The 22,578-nt window shown below is 37.3% G+C and overlaps 2 protein-coding genes across 3 annotated transcripts in view; one reads left to right on the plus strand and one right to left on the minus strand.

Moving 5' to 3' along the window:
• LOC128646058 (cytochrome b5) overlaps positions 1 to 8,520 on the minus strand; it is a 168,281-nt gene extending 159,761 nt beyond the window's left edge. For both annotated transcript variants that reach the window (XM_053699481.1, XM_053699480.1), the window contains exon 1: positions 8,224 to 8,520. In XM_053699481.1, the coding sequence (XP_053555456.1) occupies positions 8,224 to 8,508 (285 nt within the window). In that variant the 5' untranslated portion in view covers positions 8,509 to 8,520. The remainder of the gene's footprint in view (positions 1 to 8,223) is intronic.
• Positions 8,521 to 13,766: 5,246 nt separating this feature from the next.
• Positions 13,767 to 22,578, plus strand: part of TERF2 (telomeric repeat binding factor 2) — a gene marked incomplete in the record, with an annotated part of 134,240 nt that continues 125,428 nt past the window's right edge. Inside the window, 2 exon segments of the mRNA XM_053699482.1 lie at positions 13,767 to 14,154; positions 14,911 to 15,006. Coding sequence (XP_053555457.1) covers positions 13,974 to 14,154; positions 14,911 to 15,006 — 277 coding nt within the window.

The raw sequence follows: 22,578 nt of genomic DNA on the forward strand, positions 1-22,578 counted from the left end.
ACAAGCGCTGCTTTGAGTTTTTATGTGTTAAACAAACTTTTAGCTTTCCTGGGTTTAAATTCACGGCTGAACCAATCTAGTTGAAAATCAATATTTTTAAAATACATTTTGGGCCTTTTTGTCCCCATTCCAATCCATTTAGTTTTTCTCCAATCCATTTCAGTTTTCCATCCAAAAACACTGTGTTCAACTAGGTTAAGGTTTTTGGCTCTCTATGGAATATCAACTCATTAGAAAGTAGTCATCAAAATCTGTGCTTCTTAAACTGGGGCTCGCTTTTTCAGGGGTATACAGGGAGTGCAGAATTATTAGGCAAATGAGTATTTTGACCACATCATCCTCTTTATGAATGTTGTCTTACTCCAAGCTGTATAGGCTCGAAAGCCTACTACCAATTAAGCATATTAGGTGATGTGCATCTCTGTAATGAGAAGGGGTGTGGTCTAATGACATCAACACCCTATATCAGGTGTGCATAATTATTAGGCAACTTCCTTTCCTTTGGCAAAATGGGTCAAAAGAAGGACTTGACAGGCTCAGAAAAGTCAAAAATAGTGAGATATCTTGCAGAGGGATGCAGCACTCTTAAAATTGCAAAGCTTCTGAAGCGTGATCATCGAACAATCAAGCGTTTCATTCAAAATAGTCAACAGGGTCGCAAGAAGTGTGTGGAAAAACCAAGGCGCAAAATAACTGCCCATGAACTGAGAAAAGTCAAGCGTGCAGCTGCCAAGATGCCACTTGCCACCAGTTTGGCCATATTTCAGAGCTGCAACATCACTGGAGTGCCCAAAAGCACAAGGTGTGCAATACTCAGAGACATGGCCAAGGTAAGAAAGACTGAAAGACGACCACCACTGAACAAAACACACAAGCTGAAACGTCAAGACTGGGCCAAGAAATATCTCAAGACTGATTTTTCTAAGGTTTTATGGACTGATGAAATGAGAGTGAGTCTTGATGGGCCAGATGGATGGGCCCGTGGCAGGATTGGTAAAGGGCAGAGAGCTCCAGTCCGACTCAGACGCCAGCAAGGTGGAGGTGGAGTACTGGTATCATCAAAGATGAGCTTGTGGGGCATTTTCGGGTTGAGGATGGTGTCAAGCTCAACTCCCAGTCCTACTGCCAGTTTCTGGAAGACACCTTCTTCAAGCAGTGGTACAGGAAGAAGTCTGCATCCTTCAAGAAAAACATGATTTTCGTGCAGGACAATGCTCCATCACACACGTCCAAGTACTCCACAGCGTGGCTGGCAAGAAAGGGTATAAAAGAAGAAAATCTAATGACATGGCCTCCTTGTTCACCTGATCTGAACCCCATTGAGAACCTGTGGTCCATCATCAAATGTGAGATTTACAAGGAGGGAAAACAGTACACCTCTCTGAACAGTGTCTGGGAGGCTGTGGTTGCTGCTGCATGCAATGTTGATGGTGAACAGATCAAAACACTGACAGAATCCATGGATGGCAGGCTTTTGAGTGTCCTTGCAAAGAAAGGTGGCTATATTGGTCACTGATTTGTTTTTGTTTTGTTTTTGAATGTCAGAAATGTATATTTGTGAATGTTGAGATGTTATATTGGTTTCACTGGTAAAAATAAATAATTGAAATGGGTATATATTTGTTTTTTGTTCAGTTGCCTAATAATTATGCACAGTAATAGTCACCTGCACACACAGATATCCCCCTAAAATAGCTATAACTAAAAACAAACTAAAAACTACTTCCAAAACTATTCAGCTTTGATATTAATGAGTTTTTTGGGTTCATTGAGAACATGGTTGTTGTTCAATAATAAAATTATTCCTCAAAAATACAACTTGCCTAATAATTCTGCACTCCCTGTACTGTGCACAGGGAGACAGAAGTGCAGGATGGGTCTCTGGTACAATGGTAGAGTAAGCAACAATTACTAACCACACAACAACAGTGAAGCATTAAAGGGACATGAAACCCAAAAAAATTATTTCATGATTCAGATAGAGAATACAATTTTAACCAACTTTCTAATTTACTTCTATTAGCTAATCTGTTTCATTCTCTTGGTATCATTTGTTGAAGGAGCAGCTATGCACTACTGGTTTCTAACTGAACACATGGGTGAGCCAATCACAATCAATATATACAGTATATGCAGCCACCAATCAACAGCTAGGGCCTAGGTTCTCTTCTGCTCCTGAGCTTCTCTAGATAAACCTTTCAGCAAAGGATAACAAGAGAAGCAACCAAATTAAATAATAGAACTAAATTGTTAAGTTGTTTAAAATTGAATTCTCTATCTGAATCATGAAAGAAAAGTTTTGGGTTTCATGTCCCTTTAAAAGGCAGAATGGAACAGAAGGCTGCTGTGGACCTCCGCTTGTTCTTCAAAGGTATGTTTGTTTGGCTAAATCTCTTCAATAATGCACATATATATTTTTTGTATTAATGTCAAGTGTATGGTTGTATGCATGTGTATGTATGAGTGAGTGAGTGTGTGTGCATGAGTGTGTGTTTGTGCATGAGTAGGTAGGCACATAGCTAACTTTGTAACTTTTTGAATGTGTGCACACACACACAGCCAAAAATTGTGAACGCTGTTTTTTTGGTCACACACTACTCCAAAATAAAGTTTTAAAAAATGGGGGGGGGACATTACGTGCAGAGTACACACAATACATGGGGGCGCTGCTCTTTGTCACACGCATACATGGAAGGTACATGGAGATAAGTTTACCCTTTAATGATTAGCAATAGCCACAAAAGTTGAATTTGCTTATAATCACTAGTATCCCCTCCCTTGCGTGGTATATTTAAAAAAAAAAAAAAAAAACTATGTATACAAATATAACATGGTATTTGTTTAAGACTATATTACAAGAATGGGGGGGGGCGCAAAAAAAATTCAATGTAAAAAGGGGTCCCAGATTAAAAAAGTTTAAAGTAATATGAAAAAAAAAAAAAAAAAAGATTTTATGATTTAGACAGAACATACCATTTCAAAAAAAAGTTCTTGCAAAAATGCTGCCATATAGTGCTCTAGAAATGGGCCGGCTCCTGAGCTGACGTCCCTGCTTTTTAAACAAAAGATACCAAGAGAATGAAGAAAAAATTGCTATAGAAATAAATTAGAAAGTTGCTTAAAATCCCATGCTCTATACGAATTATAAAAGAAAAAAAAATTGGGTTTCATGTCCCTTTAATAAGCTCTTATCTAAATGACTGTTACGCAAATGAAAGGGCCATAACAGTAAAAAAAAGTTTTACATGCTCTAATTCGTAAAACCATGTAATTTTAAGACTAGCAACTAGGGTTGCACCGATACCGATACTAGTATCGGTATCGGTACCGATACCAAGTATTTGCATGAGTACTTGTACTCGTGCAAATGCACCGATACTTAAACCGATACCTCCACTTCCTACCCATATGCTATCTTGTGGCGTTTTTTCAAACTGCATGTTCCCATTTCATTTTAAACTGGAGTGGAGACTCAACTAAAAATTGTTTACTACAGTTCTGCCAATACAAATTGCTGTTATTTGTATTATTGTAGTAGAGATCACTGTACCTCGTTCAGACAAACCCCTGAAGTACTGGTCAGTTAATAAACAGATTTACAGCTCTGGCTAAAATGGGCCAAAAATATCTTTCTGCCCCATGCAGTAGTGTGGAAAGTGAAAGACTGTTCAACTTAAGAGTCGAACCTCCATATAAATGTCAAAATAATGTTATATAACAGCCCTACAACCCAATTGATTCACCCCTTTAAATTTTATATTTTATTGTATTATTTTTTATTTATAAACATGTTCAGTGAACTTTGTGACAAATAAAACTGTTTTATTATTTCATAATGTCTTTTGAATTACAGTCCTTTATAATTATAAAGAAGGAATCTTAAATATTTAGTCTGTATTGTGCTTGGTATACTGTCACATGACATTAAAAAAAAAAAGTATCGGTAATTGGTATCGGCGAGTATTTGAAAACAAGTATCGGTACTTGTACTCGGTCATAAAAAAATGGTATCGGTGCAACCCTACTAGCAACCCTGCACTACTGTGTGTTTAACCCCTGCAAAAGGGTGAAGTACTGCTTCAGAGTCGCCGTACACTATTGGTCCCAAGCCAAAACTGATCCAATCAGCAGCCCTATACATATACAGACAAATCATGTGAACCAGCAGTGCTCTGTGGGATCAAATAGGTACTTCTAGTGTGTTTAACCCCTTTGCAGGGGTTAAACACATAGTAGAGCAGGGTCGCTAGTATTAAAATTACATAAATTAAAGCATAATAATTTTTCAACTGTTATGGCCCTTTAAGTAAACAATATAACTGCCTCATATTTTGTTTTTAAGATTTAAACATCTCACATTGTACTTAACCAATTCACTTTAATAGGATTGCTTTGTGAGCAAAAGTGTAACATTCTAAACACTTTGCAAGAGCCTAGATAGCTTGGGTGATCAAGAACCTGGCTGGTTATCTAATTAATTTATTAATTCAGCCACAATTTCTTAAAAATTAAAATAAGTTACTTAAACTTAAAACGAAAAATGTATCACACACAGACCAACTGAGCAAGAGGGGTATTTAGCTGAACCGTTCTGCTGTATTTTGTTACAGCACGGAATTCTTCATTCGCCTAAAAGGATCATTATGAGTAGGGTGGCCTTAAAGATCACGAATACCCACGTGATGGAAGTCTGGTGTAGAACCATCCTGGGCAAGGTTTGTTGGAGCAAGCAAAAAATATTTGAACAAGTGTTTTGAGGGGCGGCTATGATGACGAATCAACAAATTGCTGAAAGTTCAGCCTTAAAGGGACAGTAAACTTTAAAAAAATCTTAGCGACAGCTTTTAAAATCAAAGGATTTAGCTGTCAAAGTTGCCCTTACCCGTTCTCCTCTCCATGATCTTCTGATTAGGTCTTCTTTTTCAAAAGCGCTTTGTGGGCGCTCTGTCTAACCACAGCACGCCAGATTACGCTATTATATTAGATATAGATATAACAGCTCCATAGCTTGATCTGTGGCGATTTACCACCTGGGAGCAGCCTCTTTTAACCCAATAGTGTTTTTCATAGAGAAGAACTTTCCTGAAGTATATCAGTCGGTTGCCACTTAACTCTCACTCTCTCCCATTCTCTCTCTCCATACATACATACACACATATGTTTACTTACCCCACAAAATGGAAAAATCACAATGGGGAAAGAGGCATACCCTTTAAAAGGACATGATACCCAAATGCTGAAGCATTTGAAACTGATGCAGCACAACTGTAAAAAGCTGACTAGAAAATATCACCTGAACTTCTCTATGTAAAAAAGGAAGATATTGTACCTCAAATTTTTTAAGTATTCACATCCCACTTTAGAGACTTTAAAGGAACATTAAAAACTTGACTGCTAAAAATAATTAAAACTAACTTCTACTGAGTAATAATAAAAAACGGATTACAGTTCTTTATGCTGTAAATTCAGCTTTCCCCAAACATTTCAAGAAAATTGTTTCTATTAGAATATTTATCCAGGGCTTGATGCAGCTATGTATGCCGCCATATTTTAACAGCACAGGAGTCACATGACACACACTTCATATCTCCCTATAATGTATGCATATAGGAAGCACAGCTGCAGAACTCACTGTTATGTAGACAGAGCTTGTGCTGTAGTTTTTGTTAAGAATATGTTGCTGAAATACATTTTATTAACATGCTTTCTATGTAAAAAGTTTACTGTTCAAACTTTACCACTCTTTAACATTCCTAAGCTGTGTGAATGCACGGCACCCGCAAGTGTCATAAATGTACATAACACGCTCCGGAGAGGGAGGGGGAGAGAGAATACAGTCCTTGGAAGAAAACAGACTGAATAACGCATGCTGCATATACTTTTACCTGGAGATTTGTTCAATACAATTTTTAATTTTATTTTCATACATCTAGATTATATACGTATATAAGTAATGTAGATGTATGAAAATAAAACTAAAAATTGTATTGAACAAATCTCCAGGTAAAAGTATATGCAGCATGAGTTATTCAGTCTGTTTTCTTCCACGGACTGCATTCTCTCTACCCAGACTCCGGAGTATGTTATGTACATTTATGACTCTGACGGGTGCCGTGCATTCACACAGCTTAGGAATGTTAAAGAGTGGTAACGTTTGAACAGTAAAATTTTTATTTAGAAAGCATGTTAATAAAATGTATTTCAGCAACAGATTCTTAACAAAAAAATATTCTTAACAAGCATAGAGCTCTGTCTACATACCAGTAAGTAAATTCTGCAACTGTGCTTCCTATATGCATACATTATAGGGAGAGATGCATTGTGTGTCATGTGACTCTGCATTGAGTCACATGACTGCTGTGCCCCAGTGTAACGTACGTTGTAACGCACCCTGCATGGGAGAAAATCAAGCACCTTATTAACATTCATATTCAAAGCAATCTTTTTCAACACTTTGGGGTAAGCTGAACAAATAAAGCAGACAACAGTGATTACTTTATTTTAATTCATAAGAAAACATTAGTTTTAATGAATTTTATCAGGTGTTAAGTGTCCCTTTAAGCAGCCAGTCAGGATGCTTGTCCCAGGACAAGCTAGGGAGTGTGCATCTGTCATGTGTAGGCACAGTCATGTTATTTTGCTAATCCGTTTAAGAAAGTTCTATGAAATATCATGAACTCACAGCAGACTAACCATTACCTCAGTATTGCTGATGCCGATTGGCACATTTTTTCCCCCAACTTGCAGTTGGACAGCAGCTGAAGTATAACTGTTTACACAGCACTTAGTCTGGTGAGCCTGAGCTGAAGAAATTTTGAGGTAAAATATCTTCCTTTTTTACATAGAGATGCTCAGGTGATATTTTCTTGTCAGCTTTTTAGAGTTATGCTGCATCACTTTCAAGTGATTGAGCAAATGAGTAATATGTCCCTTTAATGTATTTTCAATTTTAAATAACAGTATTTCTGCAATATGCATCCATTACAGTGAAGGTAAACTTGAGCATAGTCGCCAAAGTCATAGGTAAGAATTTTAAAAATGAATGCGACTTTCATTCATCAAAATGTGTAGACTATATCTATCTTCTGCAATTTTTACCTTGTAATTATAGAAGGATAAGCTGCATTCCTCCGCCCACCATATTCATCAATTGTTTGACAGATGACGAATCTGCAATCAACTAATCGTTGTTTCCCCCCCCCGGGTGTTCAGCCCCCGCACAAATGTCACGGCCCAGAGGGGAAACAATGATTGGTGGATCATCTGTCAATCAATTATTGAATTTGGCAGGCGGAGGAACGCCACTTATCCTTATATCATTACAAGGTAAAAATCAAAGAAGATACATATATAGTACACATTTGATGAATGAAAGTCTCATTCATTTTTAAAATTCTTTGCTATGACTTGAGCGACTATGCTCAAGTTTACATTCACTTTAAGCTAAAATGCTTCTAGTAAAAATAATAACTGTTTCAGCTGAATATGTTTCAGCATACATCTTGCCTGCTCCGATAGCTGGCAGTGGTGTATAATTAGGCTGACCATATTGCCGCTTTAAAAAGGGACACATATGAAAAATACATATGTCAGGGCTGTTTTCAGGACTGTTTAAAGAAATGGTTTTGTATAAGAACCCTCACATATGTATTTTTCATATGTGTTCCTTCTTAAAGCGGCAATATGGTCAGCCTATTTAATGCACAGCAGAATATGTGCGTACACCGCTAAAAAACAGTAACAACTTTTACTAGAAGAATTTCTGCTACTGGAAGCATGTTGCAAAATGCTTCTATTTTAAATTTAAATGCACCCATGCATATTTAAATTTTTACCTTTCTATACATTTAGCTGTTGTATGAAATTCCTCATTTTTTTATAAATGCCAAAAATACAGTATTGAAATGAGTTCATCTGTAGAGATGCAGAGCTTACTTTCTACAGTCAACTTTCTAGGAAAAATCAGCAAGACTTGGCAAGATGCTATATACTCCATTATCAATCTAAAAGGTTTCACAAACGTGTTCAGAGTCCAAGATACAACATGGTTATATCACACATTTAAAGGGACATACAATACAAGTGTGTTGTCCCATAGACAATAAGGACGTTGAAGATTTTTATTTATTTTCCTTAAATATTTGTCTGTTGTCTCTGCCTGGGTCAGAGCGAGATAACTATGCACCATTCATTACCGCTTCACTATTGCATAAAGAGACTCACCTCCTCTACGAAGCTAGTAATATCATACACTCGGCCGTGTATGACTAACCATATGTCCTTTGACGCATTATGCTTCTTCACCTCTTCTAACGTATAATAAGTAGCCTGCGATTCTTCTCCCGAAGAGCTTTCCACCTCAGCCATGTCTTCAAACGCGTTATGTAACTTAACACTGTCTGTCTGAACTTCAGAGGCTTCCGTACAATTGCATCCTACTCTCACCTCATGCACACTGACACGATCACTATGGTAACAGCCAATCCCGTCTCTCTCAGTGCAGAACATATTTGACAGCTGACCAATAAACTCATTCACTATGTTCAGGCCATTATAAGGGTCAAAGTTTTTTTTTTTTTTAATTCAACAACGTGAAGCTCGTAGCGGCCATATTTGACACTGGAGTTGTTTTCTAATCTGGCGTTAGAAAACATCTGTAGGTGTACGATTACACAACAACATGTATTGCTACTTTACCTCTTCCATAGCAAGCCTATTACTTCGTGGATAAATAGGCCAATAGCTATTTAAATAGTGTGATATTAAATATTTTCTTTTATGGTTTTCACTATTTAGCATCTATGTTAGTAATAGATATACCTACGCTGTATGTTATTCATGTTATCTTCCCATGGAGTGATTTGGCATTGATTTTGTGATTTTTACACTGTACATCAACCATTTTATCTTCATATGGAATTAACGTAAATTTTAGAACTTGACTTGCTCTTGGGATCAGTAAAGTAAAACCACAGAACATTTGCTGTTTCATGCAGGCTCAAAAACAGCGTTTCAATTTTTAGGTAAATATAATTCTAATTTCTCACTAATGTCAAGGCAGGGACATAATGGTCAATCAATTGCATGCTCTAATTTGTTATATCATGTAATGTTAATGCAACATGAAACCCAACATTTTTATTTCATGATTCAGATAAACAATGCAATTGTAAACAACTTTTCAAATTACTTCTATTATCTAATTTGTTTCATTTTATCTATCCTTTGTTAAAGAGCATACCTATGTAGACTCAAAAGCAGCAATGCACTATTGGGAGCTAGCTGCAGATTAGTGAATGCACATATATGCCTCTTGCCATTGGCTGACCCAATGTGTTGTTCTAGCTCCCAGTAATACATTGCTGCTCTTTCAACAAAGAATACAAAGAGAATGAAGCAAATTTGATAACAGAAGTTAACTGGAACGTTTTTAAAATTATATGTTTTATCAGTATCATGAAAGAAAAATGTCGACCCTGTACTACTGTATGTTTTAACTCACACAATGGAGTTAAACACACAGTAGAAGTACCATTTGGGGGCCCCACAGCACTCTTGGTCCTAAATGGAAACTAGTGCTGCTGATTGGATCATTTTCATATTCCGCTCAGGACCTTTGCAGGGGATAAACTCACAGTAGTGCAGGGTTGAATTAAAATATGTAATTTGTCTACTATAATGGCTTTTTAAAGGGATACTAACCCCAAATTATTTATTTCGTGATTCAGATAGAGCATGCAATTGTAAGCAACTTTCTAATTTACCCCTATTATCAATTTTTCTTTGTTCTCATGTTATCTTGATTTGAAAAAGCAGTAATGAAAGGTTAGGAGCCGGCCCATTTTTAGTTCAGCACCTGGGTAGCGCTTGCTAATTGGTTTGCTACATTTAGCCACAAATCAGAAAGTGCTACCCAGGTGCTGAACAAAAAATGGGCTGGCTCTAAAGCTTACAGTACTGCTTTTTCAAATCAAGATAGCATGAGAACAAAGAAAAATTGATAATAGGAGTAAATTAGAAAGTTGCTTAAAATGTCATGCTCTGTCTGAATCATGAAAGAAAAAAAATGGGTTTAGTATCCCTTTAAGGAAAAAAAAACTTATTTTTTACCATATAATATATTTAGCACATTTTTCTAGATATTTTCACTGTATTTAAATTAATAATATCATCTTCACATAAAGTGCCCCCTTTACTATCAACTAGGGAACCTGTCTGTCCCTCTTTATGTAAAGCAGGCAGCAGATGTAGTTAGCTGATGAGGCTTATAATTGCATAAACCTTTTCTTGTGCAGCGCTGCACCCTGCTCTAGTGAGATAGCTTGCCTGTCAATCACCCCAAACAAAACGAGGTGGTAAAAAGGTTAAGTAGCAGCGGTCTTTTGACTACTGCTTCTTAACCTGTGGTAAGCAAACTCGTATCAGCGAGCCTGCACCTCAATGGCCCCAAAACAGCTTGTTTTGACAGGTGTTGATTGGATGCTTTAAAAAAAATGAGTGAGGGGTTCAATGCCAGTGAAAGAGCAAAGGACACATATAAGTAAGACAAGACAAGACAATTCAAAAGGTGGTATAAAAAAAAAAGACAAAATAAGAGGGCTCAGAGAGTTTAAAGATAAAACTTGAGGGAGAGGTTGAACAATGAAAGGGAAAAAAAGGTGTTTTTGCTATTATCCTACTCCTACCTTCAGTGCTCTCAGTTATCTTGAGACACCACAGTAAACACACTGAGATTTTAATATAAACTTTATTTATGCAAAATAAACAACTTTGCAATTTACAGATCTAATTATTTTGCCCCCTTTTCATGTAGTTCTGCTCTTAAAATTGTGGATTTTCAAACTCTGACCTTGAAATTCACCCTGTTGACTTCCCAAGGCTAACCAAGCTCCATACATTTTCCTTATTGGCTTTAATTGATAGTAGCAAAACAATGCACTTTAAACTAACATTATGACATGCTGATTCAAGCCCAGATTGGCTCCTCCAAATAAGGCACATGGTGGGTGGAGTTTGGTTACTGAAAAGCAAACAAGATGTTAATTTGTTTTAGAAATGTTTAGACTTAGCTGACATGTTATCCAATGGAAATACAAAAGAAAGGCTGTGCATTTCCTGTTATATTAACTTGCACTGCCAGTGACTGGTGGTGTGATTTATAGGAAGGATGAGAATGGCTGGTATAGATTAAAGGGACACTCAAATCAAAATTAAACTTCATGATTCAGATAAAGCAGCAATTTTAAACAACTTTCTAATTTACTTCAATTAACAAAATGTGCACAGTCTTTTTATATTTAAACATTTTAAGTCACCAGCTCCTACTGAGCATGTGCAAGAATTCACAGCATATACGTATATGTATTTGTGATTGGCTGATGGCTGTCACATGATACAGGGGGAGTGGAAATAGACATAACTTTGCAATTTATTTAACAAAAATCTACTACTCATTTGAAGTTCAGACTAAGTGCTATTGCATTGTCTTCTTATCATGCATTTGTTGATTATGCAAATGTAATGTGTTGACTGATCCTTTAATGGTATAACTCAATGTTGGTTAAAATTCTCAATTTCTATTAATATGTTATAGTTTAGGACCATTATAGTGTAAACACTACATGTTCTAGTTTTTCAGAGCATGTAATTGTAACTTTAGTGACTCTGCAATGCTATGTGTTTATTCCCTTTAAATGGGTTGGGGTTTAATACATAGTTAAAATACTACTCAGGAGCCACAGACCACTGCTGCCCCCTAGTGGACACTGTTGCTGATCCAGATAGCTGTATCTGCTCTGGACCAGCAATGCTCTGCGGCTTCCAAGCATTAAAGTGAAAGTAAATGTAACAATATATCAATAAGCCAATGCTTAAAGGGACAGTCTACACCAAATTTTTTCTTATTTAAAAAGATAGATAATCCCTTTATTACCCATTCCCTATTTTTGCATAACCAACACAGTTATATTAATATGCTTTTTACCTCTGTGATTACCTTGTATCTAAGCCTTTGCAGACAGCCTCCTTATCTAAGTGCCTTTGACAGACATGCAGTGTAGTCAATCAGTGAAGACTCCTAAATAACTTCACGGGAGTGAGCACAATGTTATCTATATGACACATGTGAACTAGCACAGTCTAACTGTGAAAAACTTTCAAAATGCTCTGAGCTAGGAGGCGGTTTTCAACTGTTTAGAAATCAGTTTGAGCCTAGCTAGGTTTAGCTTTTCAAAAATACCACCAAGGGAACAAAGCAAATTTGATGATAAAAGTAAATAGGAAAGTTGTTTAAAATTGCATGCCCTATCTGAATCATGAAAGTTTAGTTTTGACTTTACTGTCCCTTTAAATCTACTATAAACTAATGTAGTCGCTAAGTTTTTTTAAAATAATTTTTAACGATTTTCATGATATAGATATATTTTCAATCTAACCTTTCACTATGTTCCTCCTCCCCCTTGCTTTCTTTTAGCTTGTGTATTATAATTCTTACTAATGGTCCCACCCGCCGTATACGTATGGTTACGTGCTCGTTCTCGAGAAGATATTTTATGCGCATGTGCAATACCACGCTCTCCGTTACAATAAATACTATCAATTGTATGGGACTCTGTTTTCATTAGACTGCGCATGCGGCTATCATGAATGCGCTTCTAAAGACAGACATAATTCAAAGATAGCCAAATGCGCATTTACAGCCAGGGGCGTATAGTGAACGTTTTGGGACGCCACTGGGGGACCAATAAGTTAAATATGGCTGTATTCGTCACTGAAAAAGAAAAATATTTTTTGAATGCGGGCGGAGGATCGGCGAGAGAGTTTTGAATAAGTTATTGTGAAAAAAAGCTAGTTATATCGAGTAAAATGATAAAAGAAAGTTACCTTTTTGGGGGATGTATTTGTCAATTATTAGTAGCGATTAGACAAAGTTTACTTTCACTTTAACTGTGTATTTAATCCCATTGTAGTGTTGCTAGAGCTAAAAATACATGCTCTAAAAAATAATATAATGACCCTTTAATACGAAATCATGTTCTGTGTCACTTTTATCTAAAAATGTGATTGTAATCTAATTTAATTTTTAGGCATTATCTTATCATGTGTGCACTATATAATGTGTGGTCCGACAGAGACCTAATTTCCATTCAAAAAGCAAGACAACATTCGCTATGGAATAATTGATAAGCAATTTAAAAGTGTTAATTTTATACTATTTGTACAGCGGTTCCAGAAACGAACATTTCCTTTCCCAATAGCTCTACAGTTGTAAACAAAAGAGCGGTAAATATTCACGTAGATAGCAGCCAATTCGGGTCAAAAAGATTGTTTATGATACAATTATAGCCTATCGAAATTATCGTTCTAGTTCAAAGTAGTCTAGCTGCAGACTGGAGCTCCACTCTAGACAGGAAACATGTGACCTCCGCTAACTCTAGACAGGAAACATGTGACCTACACTCCCAAAGCTTTTTTTTTTCTTTTTTTTTTTTAAATCAACTTTAATGTAACAAACAACCTATAGACAATCATTCTGAAAACGAAACATTTTGCAGCTTTCTTGTTCTTCTTAATGTGCTCTCCCAGTGGTTTATGCTGATTGTCAATTATAAGGTAACCACTGGGAGTGCACATTAAGAAGAACAAGAAAGCTGCAAAATGTTTCATTTTCAGAATGATTGTCTATAGGTTGTTTGTTACATTAAAGTTTAAAAAAAAAAAAAGCTTTGAGTGGTCACATGTTTCCTGTCTAGAGAGTGGAGCTCCATTCTGCAGCTACACCCTTCTCTTCTAGTTTGTGCCTAATAAAAATGTCGAATGCCATCCAAAACAAGTCTGATCCTATGTAATGTACAGTATATTGTTTTTGCGACCTTATCAAGATGGCCGATTCGCAAAGGCGCATCTCTCTTACGTCATGCCAGACCCGGAAGTGTTTCCACTAGCGCCTGGATTTGTTTTCATTTTGTGGCACTATGGCGAGCAAGAGCAAAAAACGGAATGCTTCAAAGAAAACACAGGATACGACGAGAAATCTTGTGGATCTGGAGATAACCGTAAATAACTGGGTTCTTGATTATTATTTTCGCTGCGCCGTTGCTGCTTTCCAGAGCGAACGTCATAAGGACTTTGAGGAGATCAGAGATGTTGTAGCTGGTGAGAGCATCCAGAGAGAGATCGTATTATTTATATAAAATACAGGGAAGCAACTAATATATGATAATTTGATTAACACAAAATACACAAAATCTGCTTGCATGTTTATTTAAAATCTCAACGTTTTAGTACTAAAATCCATTAACCACATTTACAGTATATTTAAAGTGTTGGTAAATGTTTTAAAATCAATTTCGGGATGATATTTTACAAGGACTTTAATTGATCACTTCTGATAAAGATGCATGTAACCTTACTTTTAATCTAGCTGTGCCAGTCTAATACTCAGAGTGCTGGGTATTAGAATGGCACTGCTAGATTAAATAGTAAATTACAGAGCATCTTTATTAGAACTGATCAAAGTCCCTGTAAAATATTGCTTTGACTCCTGATTTTAAAACATGTCTAGTTTACCATCACTTTAACTGGCTCAGTGTTACAGAAATAGAAGACTAAATTTGAAGCATATAAGCAAGTAATTAGTTGCCATGCATAATGCAACATTATTATTTTTTTGTCCCAAGATGAAAAATAAATATTTTCATTTACCTTTTAAGCACAGCAAATAAAATAATGTAGGTGGTTCATATTAGATTATCATGTTACCAAACATAACGTATATAATCATGGAAATAGCTGTATAAGGTTGTATTTCACACAGTAGTTCTATAAAAATGTTGTTTTAATTAAACCTACATATACCATGGATAAGTGACAAAGCCTAGTAAAATTTGTTGAAATGTATTTTTTTTCCAGCTTTAATTCAGCGGCCTTTGGGATCAACACCTGAGATCATCAGGCAACTGCGTATAATGCAGTGCCTTACTAGGATTGAAGAAGGGGAAAATCCAGGTCCGTAAAATACAAATATTCTAAAAATAGCTGGTTCCCTTTTGAATCCCTTTTTTTTTTTTGTATCAAAAGTAAAACTTCACCATGCTTTTAAAATGTTACTGGTAGCAGATTTTAAACTTTTTGTTCTATTTACATTACAGACTTACTGAAAACTTACTATTTTGTTTAGGTTGTTTTTAGTTTCTTCCACCATGTAAAAATTTCACAAGCACTGGCAATGCATTGAAATCAGATGGGCTTTGAAATCTGTTATGTACATCATTTATCACTCCATATCGTACATACAGTTTAAAAAAATATTTTAATAATTGTGAAAATGTGTAATTGTAAACACAGTGTCTTTAAAAAGGGCAGTAAAGTCAAAATTAAACTTAAAGGGACAATAAGCCTAATTTTTTTTCATTATTCAGATAGAGCAACTTTCTACTTTTCTCCTATTATCATTTTTTCTTCCTATTTCTCTTGCTATCTTTATTTAAAGGGGCACTGAACCCAAATTTTTCTTTCACGATTGAGATAGAGCATGACATTTTAAGCAACTTTCTAATTTACTCCTATTATCAATTTTTATTCATTCTCTTACTATCTTTATTTTAAAAGCCAGAATGTAAATCTTAGCAGCCAGCCCACTTTAGGTTCAGCACCATGTATAGCGCTTGCTTATTGGAGGCTTACATTTACCCACCAATAAGCAAGCATAACCCAGGTTCTCAACCAAAAATGGGCCGGCTCCTATGCATCACATTCCTGCTTTTTAAATAACGATATCAAGAGAATGAAGAAAAAATGATAATATGAGTCAATTTGAAAGTTGCTTAAAATTGCATGCTCTATCTGAATCATGAAAGAAAAAATGTGGGTTTAGTGTCCCTTTAAAAAGCAGTAATGTAAAGATTAGGATCCAGCAATGGCTGGCTCCTAAGGTTTACAAGTGCTTGACGAATATGTTCAAAAATTAGGAGCCAGTAAGAATATTTGGGAGCCAGGCATATTTTTTAGGAGCCAGACAGTTGGATTTGTATATAGATATATGGAGAATAACCCAAAAAGTTAGGAGCCAGGGGTAAAATTCTAGGAGCCAGTGGCTCCCAGGCTCCTGGGTTTGTCGAGCCCTGGTTTACATTCCTGCTTTTTTAAATAAAGATAGCAAGAGAACAAAGAAAAATTGATAATAAGAGTAAATTAGAAAGTTGCTTAAAATTGCATGCTCTATCTAAATCATTAAAGAAAATAATTGGGTTTAGTGTCCCTTTAAAGTGATTGTAAACTCTCCCCTTTTTTAAAATCAGATTCGGAGTGTTACTGATATTTTAGATGGAGTTTAATTCATGAGTTGTAATGAAGTTGCGCTATAACTTACTTTTTAGTATATATATAAAATTAAAATAGCCTTTGCTCCGCCACCCACTTCAAAAGTAAATTTTTCTGTAAACCAACAGTTTGAATTGTTGTCCAATCAGCGCTCTCCCTATATGACTCTTTTGTTGTACCTAGAGTTCTGATTAGAGAATAATTCAGACCATTAGCTCACAGAAAAAATGACTTTTGAAGTGGGTGGCAGAGCGTGGTGTATTTGAGAATTTCATATCCATATTAAGTAAGTGATAGCGCATCTTCATTACAACTGATGAAGTAAACTCCATCTAAAATGTCACTAACTTTCCGGATCTGTTTTTAAAAAGGCGGTAGAGTTTTCCATTTCTTTAAATGGGTTGGAAAGAGCATGTTATTTTTTTTTTTATATTATTTTATTTTATCCAACAGTGAGTACAAGTTCACAATAAAGAAAAAACAACATATTATTATGCTTCATCGATATAAGGCAATATTAGAGTAAGACAACAGTGAGAAAAAGGAAAAAAAGCAAAAATAAAAAAACCATAGCAGTCTTACAAGAAAGAAAATAATTGTATATTACATCTCATATACCAATTAGCTGAACTATTCAGTTTGTCTTAGTAACTCAGTGTTGGAATTTTTCCATATTTTTCTCCCCCCCACCCCTCCCTCCCTCCCCCCACACTCCACCCTATTGACCAAAAGGAAGGAAAAAAAAAAAAAAAAAAAAAAAAAAAAGGGGGGGGAGGGAAGGGAAAAACAAACATTCTCAATTTGCACTAACCTACCTCAGATCACCAAAGACCTAGTAATACTAGCTCCGAGTTCTTAAATGGAGATATCAGATAGTCGATTTCTCTATCAGGGAAAATCTTAATAAAAGGCGCCCATTTAAGGAAAAATTTATTTACATCACGTTCATTGTCTATATTGGTAGTTCTCTGTTCTAAGACGCATTGTTTCTTTAAATGGTTCCTAATTTCTGGTATAGATGGTATCGCCCTCAGTTTCCACTTCTTACATATCAGGTATCTGGTAGCTAAAATAGCTATCTAGAGCATGTTATTTTAAACAACTTTTCAGTTTACTTCTATTAACATATTTTGCTTAGGTCTTTTGGCATCTTTTGTTAAAGAGTAGTTATAATCTTCAAACAAGGAAGCCAAGAAAAAACACATTTGGAAAGTTGTTTAAAACTGTGTGTTCTGTCTGAACCATATTTGTTTTACTTTTGACTTTACTGTCCCTTTAACATACAAAAGTAAAATTTGATAACAGACCAGAAACGGAAGGAAATATTCTATGCTCAACGGTACTAACACAGTATCCAAGATGAGTTAATATATTTTTCTTGAGTAAACAGACTCACTTTGGGTAACCTCTCTTAATAGTTTAAATCCTCCATCCCTCTTATTAATTTTTAGGCCCTTCTATGAAACTTTTCTAGTTCTGAATTATGCTTTCTTCCCTTGCATCAATGCCTCTTTTAATACATGCTACTACCCTGCATTGCACACTCATTTTAAGCTGGTTATCTATAAGTATGCCTAAATCCCTTTCGTCCTCTGTTTCTCTTGTAAGGTGTATCCAGTCCACGGATCATCCATTACTTGTGGGATATTCTCATTCCCAACAGGAAGTTGCAAGAGGACACCCACAGCAGAGCTGTAATATAGCTCCTCCCCTAACTGTCATAGCTAGTCATTCTCTTGCAACTCTCAACAAGCTAGGATGTTGTAGGAGAGAGTGGTTAAATATAGTTAGTTTATTTTCTTCAATCAAAAGTTTGTTATTTTTAAATAGTACCGGAGTTGTGCTATTTTATCTCAGGCAGTAAATAGAAGAAGAATCTGCCTGAGGTTTCTATGATCTTAGCAGGTTGTAACTAAGATCCATTGCTATTCTCACATATGTCTGAGGGGATTACACAGATGAGGTAACTTCAGCGAGAGAATGGCGTGCAGTTTATTCTGCTATCAGGTATGTGCAGTTATATAATTTTTTCTAGAGATGGAAAACACTAGAAAATGCTGCTGATACCGGATTAATGTAAGTTAAGCCTGAATACAGTAATTTAATAACGACTGGTATCATGCTTACTCCCAGGGGTAATACCCTTATGATATTTCAATATAAACGTTTGCTGGCATGTTTAATCCTTTTTATATATGCATTGGTGATAAAACTTTATTGGGGCCTAGTTTTTTCCACATGGCTGGCTTAAATTTTGACTAGAAACAGTTTTACTGAGGCTTTCCACTGTTATAGTATAAAAGTTACAGTTGGTGCAGTTAAAATTACAAACTGTGATATCAAGCTTCCCTCAAAGGCCCTCTGAATGCTATAGGACATCTCTAAAGGGCTCAAAGGCTTTCCAAAGTCGTTTATTGGGGAAGGTAGGACCACAGCTTGCTGTGGCAGTTGGCTGTGACTGTTAAAAAAAAACAAAACAAAAAAAAAAAAAAACAAAAAACGTCTATTTCGTTTTTTTGATCCGTTTTTTTGAACTAAGGGGTTAATCATCCATTTGCAAGTGGATGCAATGCTCTGCTAGCCTATTACATACACTGTAAAAATTTCGTTTGATTTACTGCATTTTTTCACTGTTTTTCAAATTCTGACAAAATTTGTTTCTCTTAAAGGCACAGTACCGTTTTTTATATTTGCTTGTTAACTTGATTTAAAGTGTTTTCCAAGCTTGCTAGTCTCATTGCTAGTCTGTATAAACATGTCTGACATAGAAGAAACTCCTTGTTCATTATGTTTAAAAGCCATGGTGGAACCCCCTCTTAGAATGTGTACCAAATGTACTGATTTCATTTTATGCAATAAAGATCATATTCTGTTTTTAAAAAAATTATCACCAGAGGAATCTGACGAGGGGAAAGTTATGCCGACTAACTCTCCCCACGTGTCAGACCCTTTGACTCCCGCCCAAGGGACTCACGCTCAAATGGCGCCAAGTACATCTAGGGCGCCCATAGCGTTTACTTTACAAGACATGGCGGCAGTCATGGATAATGCACTGTCAGCGGTATTAGCCAGACTACCTGAACTTAGAGGTTAGCGAGATAGCTCTGGGGTGAGACAAAATGCAGAGCATACTGACGCTTTAAGAACCATGTCTGATACTGCCTCACAATATGCAGAAGCTGAGGAAGGAGAGCTTCAGTCAGTGGGTGATGTTAATGACTCAGGAAAGATACCTGATTCTAATATTTCTACATTTAAATTTAAGCTTGAACACCTCTGCGTGTTACTTAGGGAGGTTTTAACTGCTCTGAATGACTGTGATACCATTGCAGTGCCAGAGAAATTTTGTAGACTGGATAAATGCTTTGCAGTGCCGGTGTGTACTGATGTTTTTCCAATACCTAAAAGGTTTACAGAAATTATTAATAAGGAATGGGATAGACCAGGTGTGCCGTTCTCTTCCCCTCCTATTTTTAGAAAAATGTTTTCCAATAGACGCCACCACACGGGACTTATGGCAGACAGTCCCTAAGGTGGAGGGAGCAGTTTCTACTCTAGCAAAGCGTACTACTATCCCTGTCGAGGACAGTTGTGCTTTTTTAGAGCCAATGGATAAAAAATTAGAAGGTTACCTTAAGAAAATATTTATTCAACAAGGTTTTATCCTACAGCCCATTGCATGCATTGCCCCTGTCACTGCTGCTGCGGCGTACTGGTTTGAGTCTCTGGAAGAGGCTTTACAGGTAGAGACTCCATTGGATGACATACTTGGCAAACTTAGAGCACTTAAGCTAGCCAATTATTTTATTTCTGATGCCATTGTTCATTTGAATAAACTAACGGCTAAGAATTCTGGTTTTGCTATACAGGCGCGCAGAGCGCTATGGCTTAAATTATGGTCAGCTGACGTGACTTTAAAATCTAAGCTACTTAACATTCCCTTCAAGGGGCAGACCCTATTCGGGCCTGGTTTGAAGGAGATTATTGTTGATATCACGGGAGGAAAAGGTTGTGCCCTTCCTCAGGACAGGTCCAAATCTAGGGCCAAACAGTCTAATTTTCGTGCCTTTCGAAACTTCAAGGCAGGTGCGGCATCAACTTCCTCTAATAATAAACAAGAGGGAACTTTTGCTCAATCCAAGACGGTCTGGAGACCAAACCAGACCTGGAAAAAAGGTAAGCAGGTCAAAAAGCCTGCTGCTGTCTCTAAGACAGCATGAAGGAACGACCCCCTATCCGGTAACGGATCTAGTAGGGGGCAGACTTTCACTCTTCGCCCAGGCGTGGGCAAGAGATGTTCAGGATCCCTGGGCGTTGGAAATTATATCCCAGGGATATCTTCTGGACTTCAAAGCTTCCCCCCCAAAAGGGAGATTTCACCTTTCACAATTATCTGCAAACCAGATAAAGAGTGAGGCATTCTTACACTGTGTACGAGACCTCCTAGTTATGGGAGTGATCCATCCAGTTCCAAAGGAGGAACAGGAACAGGGTTTTTACTCAAATCTGTTTGTGGTTCCCAAAAAAGAGGGAACCTTCAGACCGATTTTGGATCTAAAGATCTTAAACAAATTCCTCAAAGTTCCGTCGTTCAAGATGGAAAATATTCGTACCATCCTACCACTGATCCAGGAGGGTCAATATATGACTACAGTGGATCTAAAGGATGCTTATCTTTACATTCCAATACACAAAGATCATCATCGGTTTCTCAGGTTTGCCTTTCAAGACAGGCATTACCAGTTGTAGCTCTTCCCTTTGGATTAGCTACAGCCCCAAGAATCTTTACAAAGGTTCTAGGGTCGCTTTTGGCGGTCCTAAGGCCACGGGGCATAGCAGTAGCCCCTTATTTAGTCGACATCCTGATACTGAAACTTCCAACTTGCCAAGTCTCATACGGACGTAGTACTGGCATTTCTGAGGTCGCATGGGTGGAAAGTGAACGAGGAAAAGTGTTCTCTATCCCCACTCACAAGAGTTTCCTTTCTAGGGACTCTGATAGATTCTGTAGAAATGAAAATTTACCTTGACGGAGTCCAGGTTATCAAAGCTTCTAAATTCCTGTCGGGTTCTTCATTCCATTCCGTGCCCTTTAATGGCTCAGTATATGGAAGTAATCGGCTTAATGGTAGCGGCAATGGACATAGTGCAGTTTGCACGCTTACATCTCAGACCGCTGCAACTATGCAGGCTCAGTCAGTGGAGCAGGGATTACACAGATTTGGCCCCTCAACTGAATCTGGACCAAGAGACCAGGGATCCTCTTCCCTGGTAGCTATCTCGGGTCCATCTGTCCAAAGGTATGACCTTCGCAGGCCAGATTGGACTATTGTAACAACAAATGCCAGCCTTCTAGGTTGGGGTGCAGTCTGGAACTCCCTGAAGGCTCAGGGATCGTGGACTCAGGAGGAGTCTCTCCTTCCAATAAATATTCTGGAACTAAGAGCGATATTCAAGGCTCTTCAGGTTTGGCCTCAGTTAGCAACTCTGAGGTACATCAGATTTCAGTCGGTCAACATCACGACTGTAGCTTACATCAACCATCGAGGGGGAACAAGAAGTTCCCTAGAGATGTTAGAAGTTTCAAAAATAATTCACTGGGCAGAGATTCACTCTTGCCACCTATCAGCTATCCATATCCCAGGTGTAGAGCACTGGGAGGCGGATTTTCTAAGTCGTCAGACTTTTCATCCGGGAGAGTGGGAACTCCATCCGGAGGTATTTGCACAACTTATTCTCCGTTGGGGCAAACCAGAACTGGATCTCATGGCGTCTCGCCAGAACGCCAAGCTTCCGTGTTACGGATCCAGGTCCAGGGATCCCAAGGCGACACTGATAGATACTCTAGCAGCGCCCTGGTCTTTCAACCTGGCTTATGTGTTTCCACCGTTTCCTCTGCTCCCTCGACTGATTGCCAAGATCAAGCAGGAGAGAGCATCAGTGATTCTGATAGCACCTGCGTGGCCACGCAGGACCTGGTATGCAGATCTAGTGGACATGTCATCCTTTCCACCATGGTCTCTGCCTCTGAGACAGGACCTTCTACTTCAGGGTCCTTTCAACCATCCAAATCTAATTTCTCTGAGGCTGACTGCCTGGAGATTGAATGCTTGATTTTATCAAAGCGTGGCTTCTCCGAGTCAGTTATTGATACCTTAATACAGGCACGAAAGCCTGTCACCAGGAAAATGTACCATAAGGTATGGCGTAGATATCTTTATTGGTGTGAATCCAAGGGTTACTCATGGAGTAAGGTCA

Source organism: Bombina bombina, chromosome 1 (genome assembly GCF_027579735.1).
Source record: "Bombina bombina isolate aBomBom1 chromosome 1, aBomBom1.pri, whole genome shotgun sequence".
Lineage (NCBI taxonomy): Eukaryota > Metazoa > Chordata > Amphibia > Anura > Bombinatoridae > Bombina > Bombina bombina.